At 35.4% G+C, this 14,463-nt stretch overlaps 1 protein-coding gene across 1 annotated transcript; it reads left to right on the plus strand.

Annotated features, from left to right (window-relative positions):
• Positions 1-535: 535 nt before the first annotated feature.
• On the plus strand, positions 536-13,902 carry NDC80 (NDC80 kinetochore complex component; the record flags this gene model as incomplete). Its single annotated transcript, XM_084206146.1, has 16 exons — positions 536-840; positions 1,324-1,410; positions 2,171-2,294; positions 2,420-2,592; positions 3,794-3,896; positions 4,618-4,707; positions 5,955-6,048; positions 7,180-7,286; positions 7,965-8,109; positions 8,389-8,594; positions 9,762-9,914; positions 10,187-10,276; positions 11,082-11,174; positions 12,682-12,812; positions 13,323-13,425; positions 13,780-13,902. Exons 1-16 carry the CDS (start codon positions 740-742, stop codon positions 13,900-13,902), a joined length of 1,923 nt encoding a protein of 640 aa, XP_084062272.1. The 5' UTR covers positions 536-739.
• Positions 13,903-14,463: the final 561 nt, after the last annotated feature.

Genomic DNA, 14,463 nt, shown 5'->3' on the forward strand with positions numbered 1-14,463 from the left:
GTGCTTTGGTATCGTCTGTAATAGAGGGGGTTTTTATTAGTTATAATTGAGTCATTTAAGCCCATCCCACAAATAAAGTAGAACCTCTGTAGGGGGCAGAAGCTGGCATTTTTTTGGTGACTTAATGTTTTCTGAGTTCTGTTTACTTCAAATTCCCACTTTATGCCACAGTGGGGACAATGGTATTAATATTCCAGTTTGATTTATATTCTGCATGCATATTCTGAAGAGAGCCATAGTATTACCTCAGAATAGGTTTTTCAGTTATTGTGCTATAATACTGGGAGACCAGTTGCAGAGGAATGGGTAGGCTCAGAACGAGCAGCTCAGGCTGTACGGCTGAAGTGCTGTAAGCAGTACTTGTGTACTCGTGGTAGTGTGGCCTTTTTCCCAGTGGACTGAACAGAAAAATTTCTCATGCTCTTTTGCTGTTGGAACCTGTAGGTTTGAAGTGACCAAATATAAAGAAAGGCAAAACAGTAGGTTTAGAACAAGCACTGACACTTTTATCAATAAAATGGTTGATTTAAAAGGCTGTGGCTGCTCTTGTATATTTCTGGAGTCTAACATAATCTTTTTTGGTTTCTTTTGTTTTTTATTTTGGTCCAACTTACAGGTCTACTGGTTTATTCTGAGCCTTTGGAAAATTATTGTGGCATTTAGAAAAGAAAATACCCTTAGGTCCTGGATTTTCTGATACTGCTGGAATACTGAGGGATTGAGGTTTACAGCAGTCACAATGAGGCGAAGCTCAAGTATTGCTGGAAACAGCAGTCGACAATCTATGATGGCACTGAGAGTGCAGGACAACAACAAGATGGGTCTTCAGACACCTCAGATGTAAGTCTGGCTGGTCATGTTGCTAAAAATAAGTATATAAAACTAATTCTGAAGAGATTTATCATCGTGTCTTTGAGTGTGTGAGTAGCAACTGAGGAAAGAAATGTAAACAGTGAGAAGAAGGCTCCTTACAACCAAGGATGTTTGCACGTGTGCTCCAGTTTTGCAAAAATACTTGCCTTAACCTTTTTGTGTACTTGTGTCATGTTTCAAATTGTAATACTTCATTACATGTTTCTGAGGAGATAGCTGGATGCATCAGTTAACCTTTCTAAGATGTTGCTGGGATGAAGGATGAAGGTGCTAAGGAATATATGAGTGTTTGTATAGCTCTTGTATGAGCTATGTATGGTTTATGCTGGGGTCTATTCCTAGATCTATTCCTTTTAAATATTCCTTAAATATTTTAGATTTTTTTTACAGTCATTATAGCTCTTGTAGGAATTGGTAGAAGTAGTCACTTGAATCCTCTCTGCTCCTCAGGAAGGACAGAAGCACCTTTGGGAAGCTGAGCATGAGCAAACCTACATCTGGAGCTTCAGAAAGAAAAGTTAGCTGTTTTGGTAACAGGTATGGATAGCTTTCATTCTCTGCACTGTAAATTAAAACAAAGGTGGTCCTCTAATTTTGGCATTTTTCTTTCTTGACGGATTTTCACTATAGGGAATAATGGAACTGAGGCAAACTGACCTTCAGGTCTGCCTTCCTCCAGTTCCTGATCACTAAAACATAAGGCTGTGGAGCAGGAATTGTTTTGGGAGCTGGTTTTTTTTTTCTTTTGGGAATGATGTGCACTGCAGACCTTAAGAGTATCTCAATACATTTTCTTGTTTAAGGAAGAATGACATCTGAAGTATACTCTGCATTAGTTTCCTCTCCCTAAGATACAAACCTTCCAAAACTCTATAATCTTTCTGCTTAGCTCATGACTTTCTGTGTTGTGGATATCTTCTTGATAGCACCCCAATGCTGCAAGGGTCTATTCCTTTTAAATAGTTCTCAAATTTTTTAGAGTTTATTTATAGTCACCAACATTATTTTTTCTTCATCTTTGGGGTATTTTTCTGCTCTCTAAAAGTTTATTTATTTCAATAAAATGAAGAAAGTATTCATCTAGGATGAAGTAATCTCTTTGTTGTACTTATGGCATTGTGGCTTCCAGGCTGATGAAGGTTTTCCAATGACCTTAAATGAAGAGAAAACTTAAAGTATCACTTTCTATAACAAATGCAAAGAAAACATAAAGTTAGCAGTTGTTGTGACTTAAACATGAAGAGAGTTCTTCTTTCTATGTATTGACACAAGACCTGTATTTATTGTCTGTCCCTAGAGCGAGTGGGGCTGGAGGGTCACGCAGCAGCCAGTATGGTGTGTTTGGGACAGAAAAGATAAAGGATCCCCGGCCCCTTCATGACAAGGCATTCATCCAACAATGTATCAAAAAGCTTTGTGAGGTAACATGTTAACTTATTCTGCATGTATGCTATGAGATGTAAAATGTGCTAATCAAAATGCTATTTCTCTTGGTTTCAACATAAATTTTATTTAGTGACTGGTATTCTGTTTTTCTTTTGCACAGTTTCTTGTTGAGAACGCTTATGCCCACAATGTTTCCATGAAATCACTACAATCTCCATCAGTTAAGGACTTTTTAAAGATCTTCACCTTTATCTATAAATTCCTCTGCCCTTCTTATGAACTGCCTGACTCAAAATTTGAAGAGGAAATTCCCAAAGTTTTTAAAGACCTTGGGTAAGATGATTATTGTTAATCTCCTGGGCTGAATAGATTTGCTATGGCCAAAACTGTAAAAGCTAAGAATTCTGCATTGATAGTTGGGGAGTATGGATAGGTTTCTTTATTCAGATGAGACTCTAAAAGTGCAATGTTGTGATTGTTTTGTTTAGCTCTAGGTTTACTCTCTTATTTTCAGCGTCTGCTATACATTTCATATTTGATCTTGCAGAACTATAAGCTCTTGGAATCTTGCTTTTTAATGTAAAATTTAATTGATTATTTGTATAGAATTTTGAAAGACAAGACACAATTTTCTTTTACAGACCTTTCTGTTCATTGTGTCAGAATCTAAGAACTAAAATTTCCAGAATTTTGGATCAAGTACATTAAATTTAATTTAGTTTAAACAAATTTAATTTAGTTCAAAATATGTTTTCCTACAATTTTTCTCATTCTACTTTCAAAGCAGAATGTGGAGATAACAGGAATTACTGTTGAGGTGAAAAAAACCATGAAGTAGCTGAGTGGTTTTTTGCTGAATTTGTTCAGTGTTTGAAATCATTAATGCCCCAATGCTTTCCAAGAAAGAAAATCCTCTGCCTGTTGATAACTGTGAATTTTTGGTCTTATTTGAAAAAAAAAAAAAAAGGGAGTGTATTTTACACCTGTAGATTTGAACCCATGATGGTGGGAAAGTGCCAGGGCTCCTGGTATAAATCTGTTTTGTTCACTTCTCAGCATTTTAATAAAATTTTGTTTTAATCTGTAACATTTGAAACTGCTGATGTAGCTTGAAATGTTGAAAAGAAATACACTCTGCTGCACCAAGAGTATAATTCTGGATAAAATGACTAATTTTGACAAGTTACTTAAAGTTTTGGGAGTTCAAGGAGCATCTGGATGACACTCTTGATCATATGGTTTAGTTGTAGGCAGTCCTATGAGGAGCAGGGAGTTGGATTTGTTGATCCTTAGGAGTCCCTGTCAAACCAAGATATTCTGTAAATCACAAAATGAGAAAGCCATGATAATTGGATAAAATAGTGCTGTAAGAACTCAACTTATTTCCTTTGAAGTACAGTACAATTGAGTTTGCTCTTCCTTCTGTGCTTTCATGTACATATAAATATGTTCTGTTTTATTTTCAAAATGTGCTGGTTTGTTTTCTTCACTGTCTGCCACTGCTATTAAAAATGTATCATCTTTGGCCATACAGGTACCCCTTTGCTCTGTCAAAAAGCTCCATGTACACTGTGGGAGCGCCACACACCTGGCCTCAGATTGTGGCAGCTTTGGTTTGGTTAATTGATTGTGTCAAGGTAATGTTTGTCTTAAGATAAATATTTTCACTTTCCAGGCTGGAATGTTAGTTTCAATACAGATCTAGTAAATATTTTCTACAAATCTCTTTGTTTAACATATATGTAAACATATGTTCTTAGCTGTCATCTCGGAGCTGACTTTTTTAGCCATATGTTTTAGTAACTTTTAAAGTGAGCTTTTCATGTTATATTGGGATAGTTTTTTTCTTTAAATGTATGCACTGGATAAATTAATGTATAAAAAAAGGTGGTGAAATGCTGATCTGTCCTTACATTAAATGTAAGAAGTTAGTTAGTATAATCACTGAATAGAATGTCTATCTTCTGTGCAAATGTTGTGACATCTGCCATTCTCTCCTAAATTTGAAATCTAAGGATGGAATTTTCAATTGAAATTATTCAAATGTCCTGTGTTTCTGATACAGAGTGGCAAGTTTTCAGTTTGGGTGGGGTGTTTTTATTTAATTTTGGTTTTGTTTGGTTTGTTTGGGTTTGAAAATCCTGTCCTTTTTTGCTCAAGACACAAGACGATTTAGCAGTGTTGACTGTCCAGTTCACGCCTCTTTACCTGTGTGTTTAGTCAGCTCAACACAGGTTCATTCCAACCTACTTGCTGAAATCCTAATCCAGTATTACTCTGCTTCTTTTCCTGAAACCAATATGGAAACTAATGGATGTCTTCCCATTTGCTCTTTGTGTGTGCACCTCTGTTTTTCAGCTGTACAATGCGATCAGGGAAAATGCGCCATCGTTTGATGACAGACAGAGCTGGGGAGGAGAGACAGATGATGGAATTGTACATAATAAGGTACCATAAAAAGGAAATCAGAATCAGAATTGCTTAACTGAATTTTGCCATGTGCTGTAACAACATGATTTAATTACAGTTTAGATTGTTGTGTCATGTATTTATAGATTCTGTTCCCTTTTATATTCACAATGCTTTCTAGGAAGCAGAGTAGAATTATATAAAAACCTGATCAGCTATTTCCTGAGCAGGTATCATGATCAGTCTATTGGTGAAGACTGGGTATTAAACAAAATATTCTCCTTATTTTATATTCACCTTATTCCACAAGTATATACTGTTCTCCTTTGTGGAGAAAGGGAATCATTATGCTGCTTATTGTTTTAGTAGAGTTTCTGATATATTTTCCTTTAGCACTCAAGACTTTTGAGGTTAACTGCAGTGAAGTGTAAAGACATTGACTTAATTCTAAATATAGTGACTTGTGCCAATATCTACTGAGTTTACTATGTAAAAATTGGTTGTAAAGTTTTATTTCTGAGGCACAAAATAGGCTGGCAGTGTAATTCAGGCTCTTAAAAATCCAACAGCTTGCTTTCTTTTTAATTTATCATGGATTATTAGTACTACTCAGATTTAACTCAGTGTTTACTCACAGAAGGTGTTTGGAGAGGGTTGCATTATAAGCTAAAACATTTACTTAGAAATTGCAAAAATCAAATAAAATCATAATTTTGGATTAAGGTTACAACTTGATGGTTGGCATATAAAAATGCTTTTAAACTAAATATTATTCTTCTACATTGACACTTATGCATATACATATATATTGATACAAAATTCACAATAATAATTGTGTAATAGCTTCTGAAACATCTGTGATTTAGTGTCTAGCAAATTCTTTTTGGGTAACCTTTCTTTAATTCTAGATTCTTTAACATCTGCAGATCTGTATTTTAATGGTCATAATTATAGAAGAGGTCTGTTGAACAGATCACCACTTTCCATAAACTAGCCTGAGAGAATCATATGCGTCAAGATGAAAAATTCTTAAATATTCTACCTACAATCTTTGTTAAATACCCCAGAAAAATACAGTATTTCCAGACCTTCTCTACTGTGAACTATAGGTGTCTCCTTCTGCCTGAATATATAATCTGTTGACATTCTATGTTCAAAGGGAGGAAAAAAGTTAAATTTTACAAAAGTTTAATTGTTTAATTCCATTGATTGAGTAACTTTAGACTATGTAGATATTTTACAGGCCTTGGAATTGTTTAAATGAAAGATTTTTTAATTGTTTTCAGCTTTTTATGGACTACTGTGTGAAATGCTATGATCTTTTCATGAAAGGAAGAGATACCTTTGAAGAGTTGGATGCTGAAGTGCAGTCAAAATTAAGTAAGTTTTCAAGTTTTAATTAAGTTTTCAATTGTGGTCGCGGTTTCTTTTCTCCTAGCATCCGTTTTTTTCAGTTTACAAGTGAAAGTGGTCTAAGGGAATCTGAAATACCTAAGCACATTTTAGTTACTTCAACTTAATGCTCTCTTTTTTATATATATATTTAGCAGTACAGATGGATAGGTCATAATCTACTTTCAGCTGTAGCTGTGTCACCTGGTTTTTTAGTGACTTTGTCACAGAAAACCAGTATACAATTCTTCAGATGTGAACACCATCTATGCAGATGACTCTTGCTTCTGTCTGGCAAAGTTAACAATTAAAAAAAAAAGAAAAATATTTTCAGAGGATGCACACCTAATAAGAAAGTTCAGCTTTTGAAAGATCTGAAAACAGCCTGCAAGAGTTCCAAACTATTGTGAGGGTTCCTATATGTGATTCAGCATGCACCTGTGTTTGTCTTCAGGGAGGTAGAAAATTATTAGGTTTTTTTGACTCACTCGTTTCGCCACCTACAGAAATACAAACACAATGTGAGAACAAGGGAGAAAAACATTTCTTACTTTCTTTGCTCCCCTATGAAAAGCCAGACTAAGGGCCCTTTGTTTGCAAACTGGAGCCACCAGCTGGAGAGGAAACAAGCTACTATACTGTTACTGGATGTTAGGAAAAAATAATCATCCCATTTTTTGGCAAAGGCCAAATTAAGTTAGGGAAAAGATGTCTCAAGAAGCAAGGAAGTATATGGGTAAGAAAGAGGTTGTTAAATAAGTTTGATTTGTTCTAGCTTCACAAGGTAGTCCTGACTTGTATAGTCTCCTGTGGTGCAGACTGTATGAGAGTTTGGAAACCCTTACCTCTTGGGAGTGACTTTGACATGAGGACTCTTTCTGACATGAGGACTGAGAAACCTGTTTCTCTTCTTGTTTGTTTTGGGGTTTTTGCCTGGTTGCATTTTAATGAAAGGTTTTTCTGATAAGTTTCTTGGTTGTTTTTAGTTATTTCTTTAGTGGGAAATAATTATCCAGATAATGGGTATTTGCTGTGCTGAAGCTAAAGTTCAGATACTCAAAATAGGTGGTGATATTGAGATGAATTTGTAACTCCACTCTCTCTTCTGCTCTCCCACAGAGGATTTATTTAACATAGATCCATTCCAGATGGAAAGTTTAGCAGCTGAAAACAAAAGACTTCAAGAAGAGATTGCAAGACTAGAAAAAGAAAAGGAAAGTGAGCCGGTTAGTAAATTGTGTCTGGTTTTATGGTAGAGTTGTGTTTTATAATATTGACCATTTCTGAATGAAGATACTTATGATACATAACAAATGGAAAATTTTCAATGCTTTGAGATTTTAATTAGGCCAGGTTTTTACAGACTTTACCATTACAGAACAAGGCATTTTCTGTGGAGTCTTCAGTAACTATTTGTTTGATAATGTGCAGATATTAATGTGCAGATATAAGGTCTTATATTGACTGAAATAATAAAACACTTGAACCACTTTTTGTTAATATAAATTTCAACATTATTTTTTCAAATGTGTTAGTATTCAAATATGAGGCATGGGATTCAGTGGTAACAAATATGTTTTATGGAAAATACTTTGCTTGAAAAGCTGGATTCTTCTTTTAATACATCCTGAGTTTAAAAATGGGTTAGTGGCTGTGCAGGTGGCAAATTGAGATTCCTGCCAACTGTGCAAAATGTGCCGAGTTTATTCCCGGCTTTCCATGCCCTTGTTTTATCTGGCCTCCATATATTATTAGAGTTAAGTTGTGAACTACCTGTAGTAAGAATTGTCTAAAGCAGTTCTTTAGTTTTATATTTGTGCTATTGATCTACTGTCTTGTCTAGAAAGTGAAGTCATTATTTTATATGTATCTAAGAGTGGTTGTTCTTTTTACTCATTTCCTAGGATCGTAGAGTAACACTACGAAATGTGAAATCATCTCTTCAAGCAGATGTCCAGAAATACCAGGCTTATTTGGCTAATCTGGAATCTCATATAGCCATCCTTGATCAAAAACTGGAAAGTGTTAATGATGAAGTTGAGACATCAGGTAAGGAGGCCTTGATCACAGTCAGGACAGTGAAGCTAGAAAAGGTCTTCTGATAATTGTAGCTCTTAGCTTGAGGTCAGAGCGAGGTACTTGGAGTAGAATGATGCTACAAATAAACTTTCCAGAAGGGATTGCTGATAAAGATTTTTTTGGTACACTGGAGTAATGAAACAGTAATGATATGTAATAATTACGTTATTTACTCAAAAATACAGAGGTGAGGTTTATGTATATAGGCTGGTATTTTATGTCCATTTCACAAATATTTTATGAACTTAGAAATGGAAGTAGAAGCAATGAAGCAGGAGAATGCCCGTCTCCGGCACATCTTAGATAACCAAAAGTACTCAGCTGCGGACATTGAGAGAATAAATCACGAGAGAAATGAGCTGCAGCAAACCATTAACAAGCTGACTAAGGAACTGGAAGCAGAAGAACATCAGCTGTGGAATGAAGAGCTAAAATATGCTAGGAATAAAGAGGCGGTATGTGAAAACCCCACTACACTCAGAGGTGGCTGTCAGTTTTCATCATGCAAGCTTAAGATTGGAGTCTTGATAATTTCTTTCCTAAATAATCTAACACCAGCATACATGTATCTACCAGGCAAAACTGACAAAAATGGCCTCTGTTTACAATATCTCTGAAAACTGTTGCTTTTTTTCCCCCTTTTTCTGTTTTGTGTTTAATGGAAATGTACTTTTTTCTGCATTGTAAGTGATGTATCTAGAATATGAAGCCTGGTAAGCATTAAGAGCTTTAATAACATTAGCATGCCATTGCTTTGATAACACAAGAAATTACAGGCTCATGTTAATATTTCAGAGCAAGGAAGTAAGGCAAAACTAAAGAATTTGGATCAGTAGCTTTGCATGCGTTTAGGGCCTGATTAGTTCTTTGTGTAGAAGTTGTAACATCTTTCAAGGGCCAAGTTCAATCCCTTTAAACTGAATGAAAATATATAGGCCTGTAAGTGATGGGATTTAAAAGCTTCTGCTTTGCCAATTGGAGAACTAAAGAAAAAGTTTCAAATATATTTGGTAGGGTTACCCTTTATCAAGCACTTTTATTAACTTAAATCCTCATGTACAAGTATGAAGCACATAAAACTGGAAAAAAAAAACCCTGGGTTCTTTAATGCTTGCATTTAATAGCACTCATTAATTAGAAATTAGAGCATTTAATAAGCTTTGTTTAGAGGCATGCTCAAGTTTGTTGTTAGGATGTGTGGCTGTGTGGCATTTCTTGTCAAAACTAATGTGAGAAGGCATATTGACCTGATGACTGATCATTGGTTTAGTATTGTTTTCCAGCATATTTTTAGTTCCCTATCAGCTAATTCTCAAAAACTTGAGGCAGGAAAAATTATGGCAGATGAATATTGAAAACTACAGGTGAAACCATTCAGTGTTCTCAGCCGTATACACTAAGAGACCTTAGTGTGCAAACTCTGAAAGAATCATAAAACAGTACCTAATGCAGCAAACTGCTGGACTGGCATTACATACAGCTCTTGAATACTGTGGGGTACCAAGAAATTATGGCTATAGAGAGTAACTCAGGAATTTGTTTAAAGTACTGTATGAATACTTCTTGCAAAGCTTTTCACTTGTATCTCTTCTATAATTTGTGCCCTTTTCTTCTCTGAGCAGATCGAAATGCAACTGGCAGAGTATCATAAACTTGCTCGAAAGCTGAAATTAATTCCAGTAAGTGCTGAGAATTCCAAAGGCCACGACTTTGAGATTCAGTTTAATCCTGAGGCAGGACCAAATTGCCTAGTCAAATACAGAACTCAGATCAAGGTAAGCAGAGTCAACACTGAAGGCTTTAGATACCACTCACAAAAAAGTAGTGTTTCTTTGGAAATGCTGGGAATGTCTCTCAGTCTCACAATGAGGTGTCATTGAAAAGCTTGTGTGATGAATCACCATAATGACATTGTAGAATGTGAAAGAAATTTGGTATTGGAGAATACAATACCCTAAAAAAAATAAAAAGAAAATATGTACTGGAGTGCATCTTGGTTCAAATAAGCAAATTGCATTTGTTGGATCTTCTTGTATGCGTATTACAGGCTCCCCTCATGGAGATCATCAATGAGACTGAGGAAGAAATTAGTAAAGCCACTCAACGGAAGATGACTTTGGAAGATACTTTGGAACAGGTGCGTTGGTTAATTAAGATTAACACCAAGATACCAACCCTAAAACCTTATCTGCTGCTTTCATCCAACCTTTTGCATGGGTAAAGTCTTGTGTGGTAGGTTGGTTTTTTGGACTGGTTGGGGTTTTTCTGAGGACAAGTAAAAGGGGAGAAGCTGTGAGAAAACTGCTTTAATTGTGATGGAACCTAGAAGTTTTTCTAAGAATTGGGGTCTTTGTTGGTCGAAATATTGTGTATTCCCTGAATTAAAGTTTATGTAGCTTACATGTATTTGACCATAAACATTGGAAGTATTTGTTTTTAATAATTGCCCATTCCAGTTGATTGTGTGGCTTACCATCACTGACAAATTGTCATCAGGAAGATTTTTAGTAATATTGGATTTGGGACGGATTGAAAGAAGGAGAATTTTATTTCCTCGTTCTCCTACCTTTACCTCAGTTTTTATTGCTGAGCATGACATTATGTTATGAATGTCCTCTTGGCCAGCTGGCCTGGCTATGCACCTTCCAAGTCTCTTGCCTATCCCTACCCTACTCAGTGAGGGGCCCTGGGAAGGATAGAAAGCCTTGGAATGCTGTGCTAGCACTATTCAGCAGTGGCCAAAACTCTGGTGTGTTACCAACACTGTTTTAGCCCCTTATCCAAAATGAAGCATAATACTGCTATGAAGAAAGGTAAGGCCATCCCAGCCTAGCCTAGTTTAATTGGTTTTTTGGAGCTACCAGGTGTAGTTTGTGATGGCATGGATTTTTATGTTGGAATTCTTTTTGAACCATATTTCCTTGGTTATGTTTTCATCCTAGGTGAATGTAATGCTAGAGGACAAGAAACGCAGTGTGAAAATGCTGACAGAAGAAGCTGAAAAGCTGGATGATCTTTACCAGCAGAAGCTTAAGGTAGAACTTCTTACAGTTTGATGACAACTTCTCCTTAATGATACCCTTATCCTTAATTTTTGTATTAATAGATAAATTTTTGGATTGCATTTTTGTTTGGGCTTCTGCCTTTGCCTTCTTCCCTTCCTCTTACAGGATTTTTTCATTCTTTTCAGAAAAGTAATTTGACTGCTACCTTAACTGAATCAGTTTTCACTTTCTTGTACAAGAATCTGGCATCATACTGTAGCAGATCCTGTAAATCATAAATTACTGCATCCAGTAATAAAAGCAGCAACAATCATCTGACCTCAGGATGTCTCTAGGCATGTGCTCAAAGGAAATTTTAGGATTAATAGAATCTGCCTTGTCTAATCAATTTGTATATAATAAATGCATTTACAGTTTTTAGTAAACATGTTTAATCAGCTTCTGTAAAAACTAAGGAAAACATTGATTGACCAAAAGCGTGTTAAATTGTTTTAATGATTTCAAACTGTTGCTTCTTTTAGCTTCCTTTCCCAGCACAGGAGCAGTCCCTATCCTTTTCCCCACTTGCAGTTCAGCAACAGAACATAGCCCTCTGTTAACAACTGAGTAGCTATTTTAGTACCTCCCAACTTCTCTGACAACACTGCTTTAGTGGGGTGCCCTGCAGAAAAATGTTCTTTGAACTAAGGCAGTATTTACCATATATGCTCCTGTAGATCCAAACTCCTGTGCTATAGCCATGAAACAGAGCTATTTCACTGCTAATACCTGCTGAGGCAGGTATACATAGGTATATAAAGGCAATTAATTTAGTTTATATTTTTTAAAACATGACATTTCGCTTTTGATCTGTGTTCTTGCATATACTTTTCTCTAAACTTAAGCTCATAAAATACTCACTTGCCACCAGATGTTTATAAGACATAGCCATGTAATTCCCCTACTAATTTTTAAAATGCTGTTTGTAAGTCTTAAGTATTAAAATTATTTTTGAAGGATAATGTTTCAGTAATCTACCAGAATTGCACCTTGAGTTGATAGCAGAATTTTGTTTGGTTTTGTGGATTGTATAGCATCAACAGTGGCATTTTCTTTGAAGAGATGATTATTTGGAATGGTACTCTTTCAGACAAAAAGGAAAAGCTGTTTTCTTACTCAAATATGGTTGTGGTTTTTTTTTACCTAGAAACAGTTGTTCATGATGTGCCATTTCTAAGCTATTTAGACTATCTAAACAACACTTTTTGAGTTTAACTCTGAAGGGAAAGTAGCTGCAACACAGGCCTTTAAATATGGTTAAAGGAATAAAGAGATGGTTAGGTTTATTCTGGGATGAGGATGATACAGAAAACAGGTGAAATTTTAGGTTTGGGAGGGATGTCCTTGGGGTTTTTTTTTCAGTTCTGAATTTGAAGCTATTTGTGTGAATTTTGAATTCAAGCACTAGGATATAATCAGGTAGTAGAAAGAAGAAAAAAAAATCCAAATTATACCTGAGAAAGGCCATTTTTTTCTTCCTCTTTCCTTATGACTATAGGAGATAGAAGAAGAAGAGCAGAAATGTGCAAATGAACTGGAATCGTTAAAGAAGCATAAAGAGTTACTTGAGAGTGGTGTCTATGAAGGGCTCAGTGAAGCCACAAATGAATTGCATGAACTCCAAAGACAGTAAGACTCGTAACTTCCCTGTTTGCCTTGTTTATTTTGGTTTTTAAGGATATTTTCTTGAATGTAACATAAAGTTGTTTCAGCATGTATCCATCTCAGTGCATTAATTTCACAAGTTAACAACTGAAAGATGTTTCTCCTCAACAGTATTTTGCTAAAATATTTGTCTGCTGTATCAGAACTCCAGTTTTCCATGTAATTTTTTGATATATATGGTTGTAGCTAAGAAAATAGTTTGTTTCCAAAATTACATGACAACTGCATTTTATACCTCAAAGTCTGGAAAGAGTATTTGGACTCAAAGGTACATTGTTTCTTATCAGTTGGCACAGTACAGCCCTTTGGTTTTTTTTAAATTGAGTATTAATACATTGTAACTTGGTTCAAATTAATACTAATGGAAAAAAAAGTATGGCTAAACTTGATGAAAAATCAGACTTGAAGTGATTGTTTTAAATTCAGGAATTCTCTAATTATGGACATGACCTTCTGAATATCTTTACATTTTAGATATCAAGTCGTTTTGCAAACAACAACAGAAGAGAAGAGAAAAATTGGTGCTAACTTGAGTCGTCTTATAGAAACAGTTGCTACTCATATAGCATCTATAGTGGTAAGCTAAAATTTGATATTCAGAATTAGAGCTCTCTAGAGACATTTTCAGTTAAACACTTGGAAATTACAGCTTACTCTTTCTAAGGAAGTATCAGTTATTTAGCTGCTGCACTGAGTCCATGGATTCTAGTTAAATTTTCTGACAAAACCTTTGGAGGAAATAGTCAGAATTTATTAAGTTTCAGCAGTAACATCCTGTCAGGTTAAACCTGCTTCTGATAGATGTCTTTCAGGAAAGTGTTTAACTGAAATCACAGTTAACCTGTGCAATGACTGCTTACAATACTTTAGCAGAATCAGTAAAATACAGACCATGATAGAGCTAATAAAGCTTTCTGTACCTCTTTTCTAGAAGTACCTTGATGAACAGAATGCGAGAATTTACAGAGATGATGAAGAATTCATGCCTGAAGATCTATTGTCAGACTTGACCAGCATCCTAGACAGTTATAAAAAGAAGGCTGAAAGTGTCTAATCACTAGAAAGATGAAGATAAAAATGTTGCATTTCTGAAGCTCTATTATGGGACCTTCTAAAGGGATGGGTACTTACCTATGTTTAGCACTGAAACTGGTTTTAAGTGGAAGGAAGCAGTTATGAACATTCTTTGTTTTGTTGACACAAATACATTTAAGAATTAAACAATATATTTGCATTTTCTTAAGAAGTGCTCTGCTCAGACTTTGTAACGTTCAATAGCATATGTATGCGTTTAGGGCACATGCATCACAGACAGTTCACTTCCTTCCCCAAGCCTTGTTTTACTAGCAAGACTAAATGTAAATGTTGGTCTCCTGCTTGTTCAGTTACCTATGAAACCGCACAGAGACACCTCTTACAAGAGTAAAAAACAAAACCTCTTTTGAAAAGATTAGTCCTTGTATAGTAGTCTTGTAAATAATCTAGAAAAAGAAACAGTAGTTTGAAAACCAAGCTTTGTCTTTAGCTGCTCATACTCCCAGATGAAACTTCACTGAAGTTCTTGAATATATGTACCAGAGAATGCTCTAAATAGGACATCATATGAATTCTGGCT

The sequence above is a fragment of the Fringilla coelebs genome (assembly GCF_963513975.1).
Source record: "Fringilla coelebs genome assembly, chromosome: 1".
Lineage (NCBI taxonomy): Eukaryota > Metazoa > Chordata > Aves > Passeriformes > Fringillidae > Fringilla > Fringilla coelebs.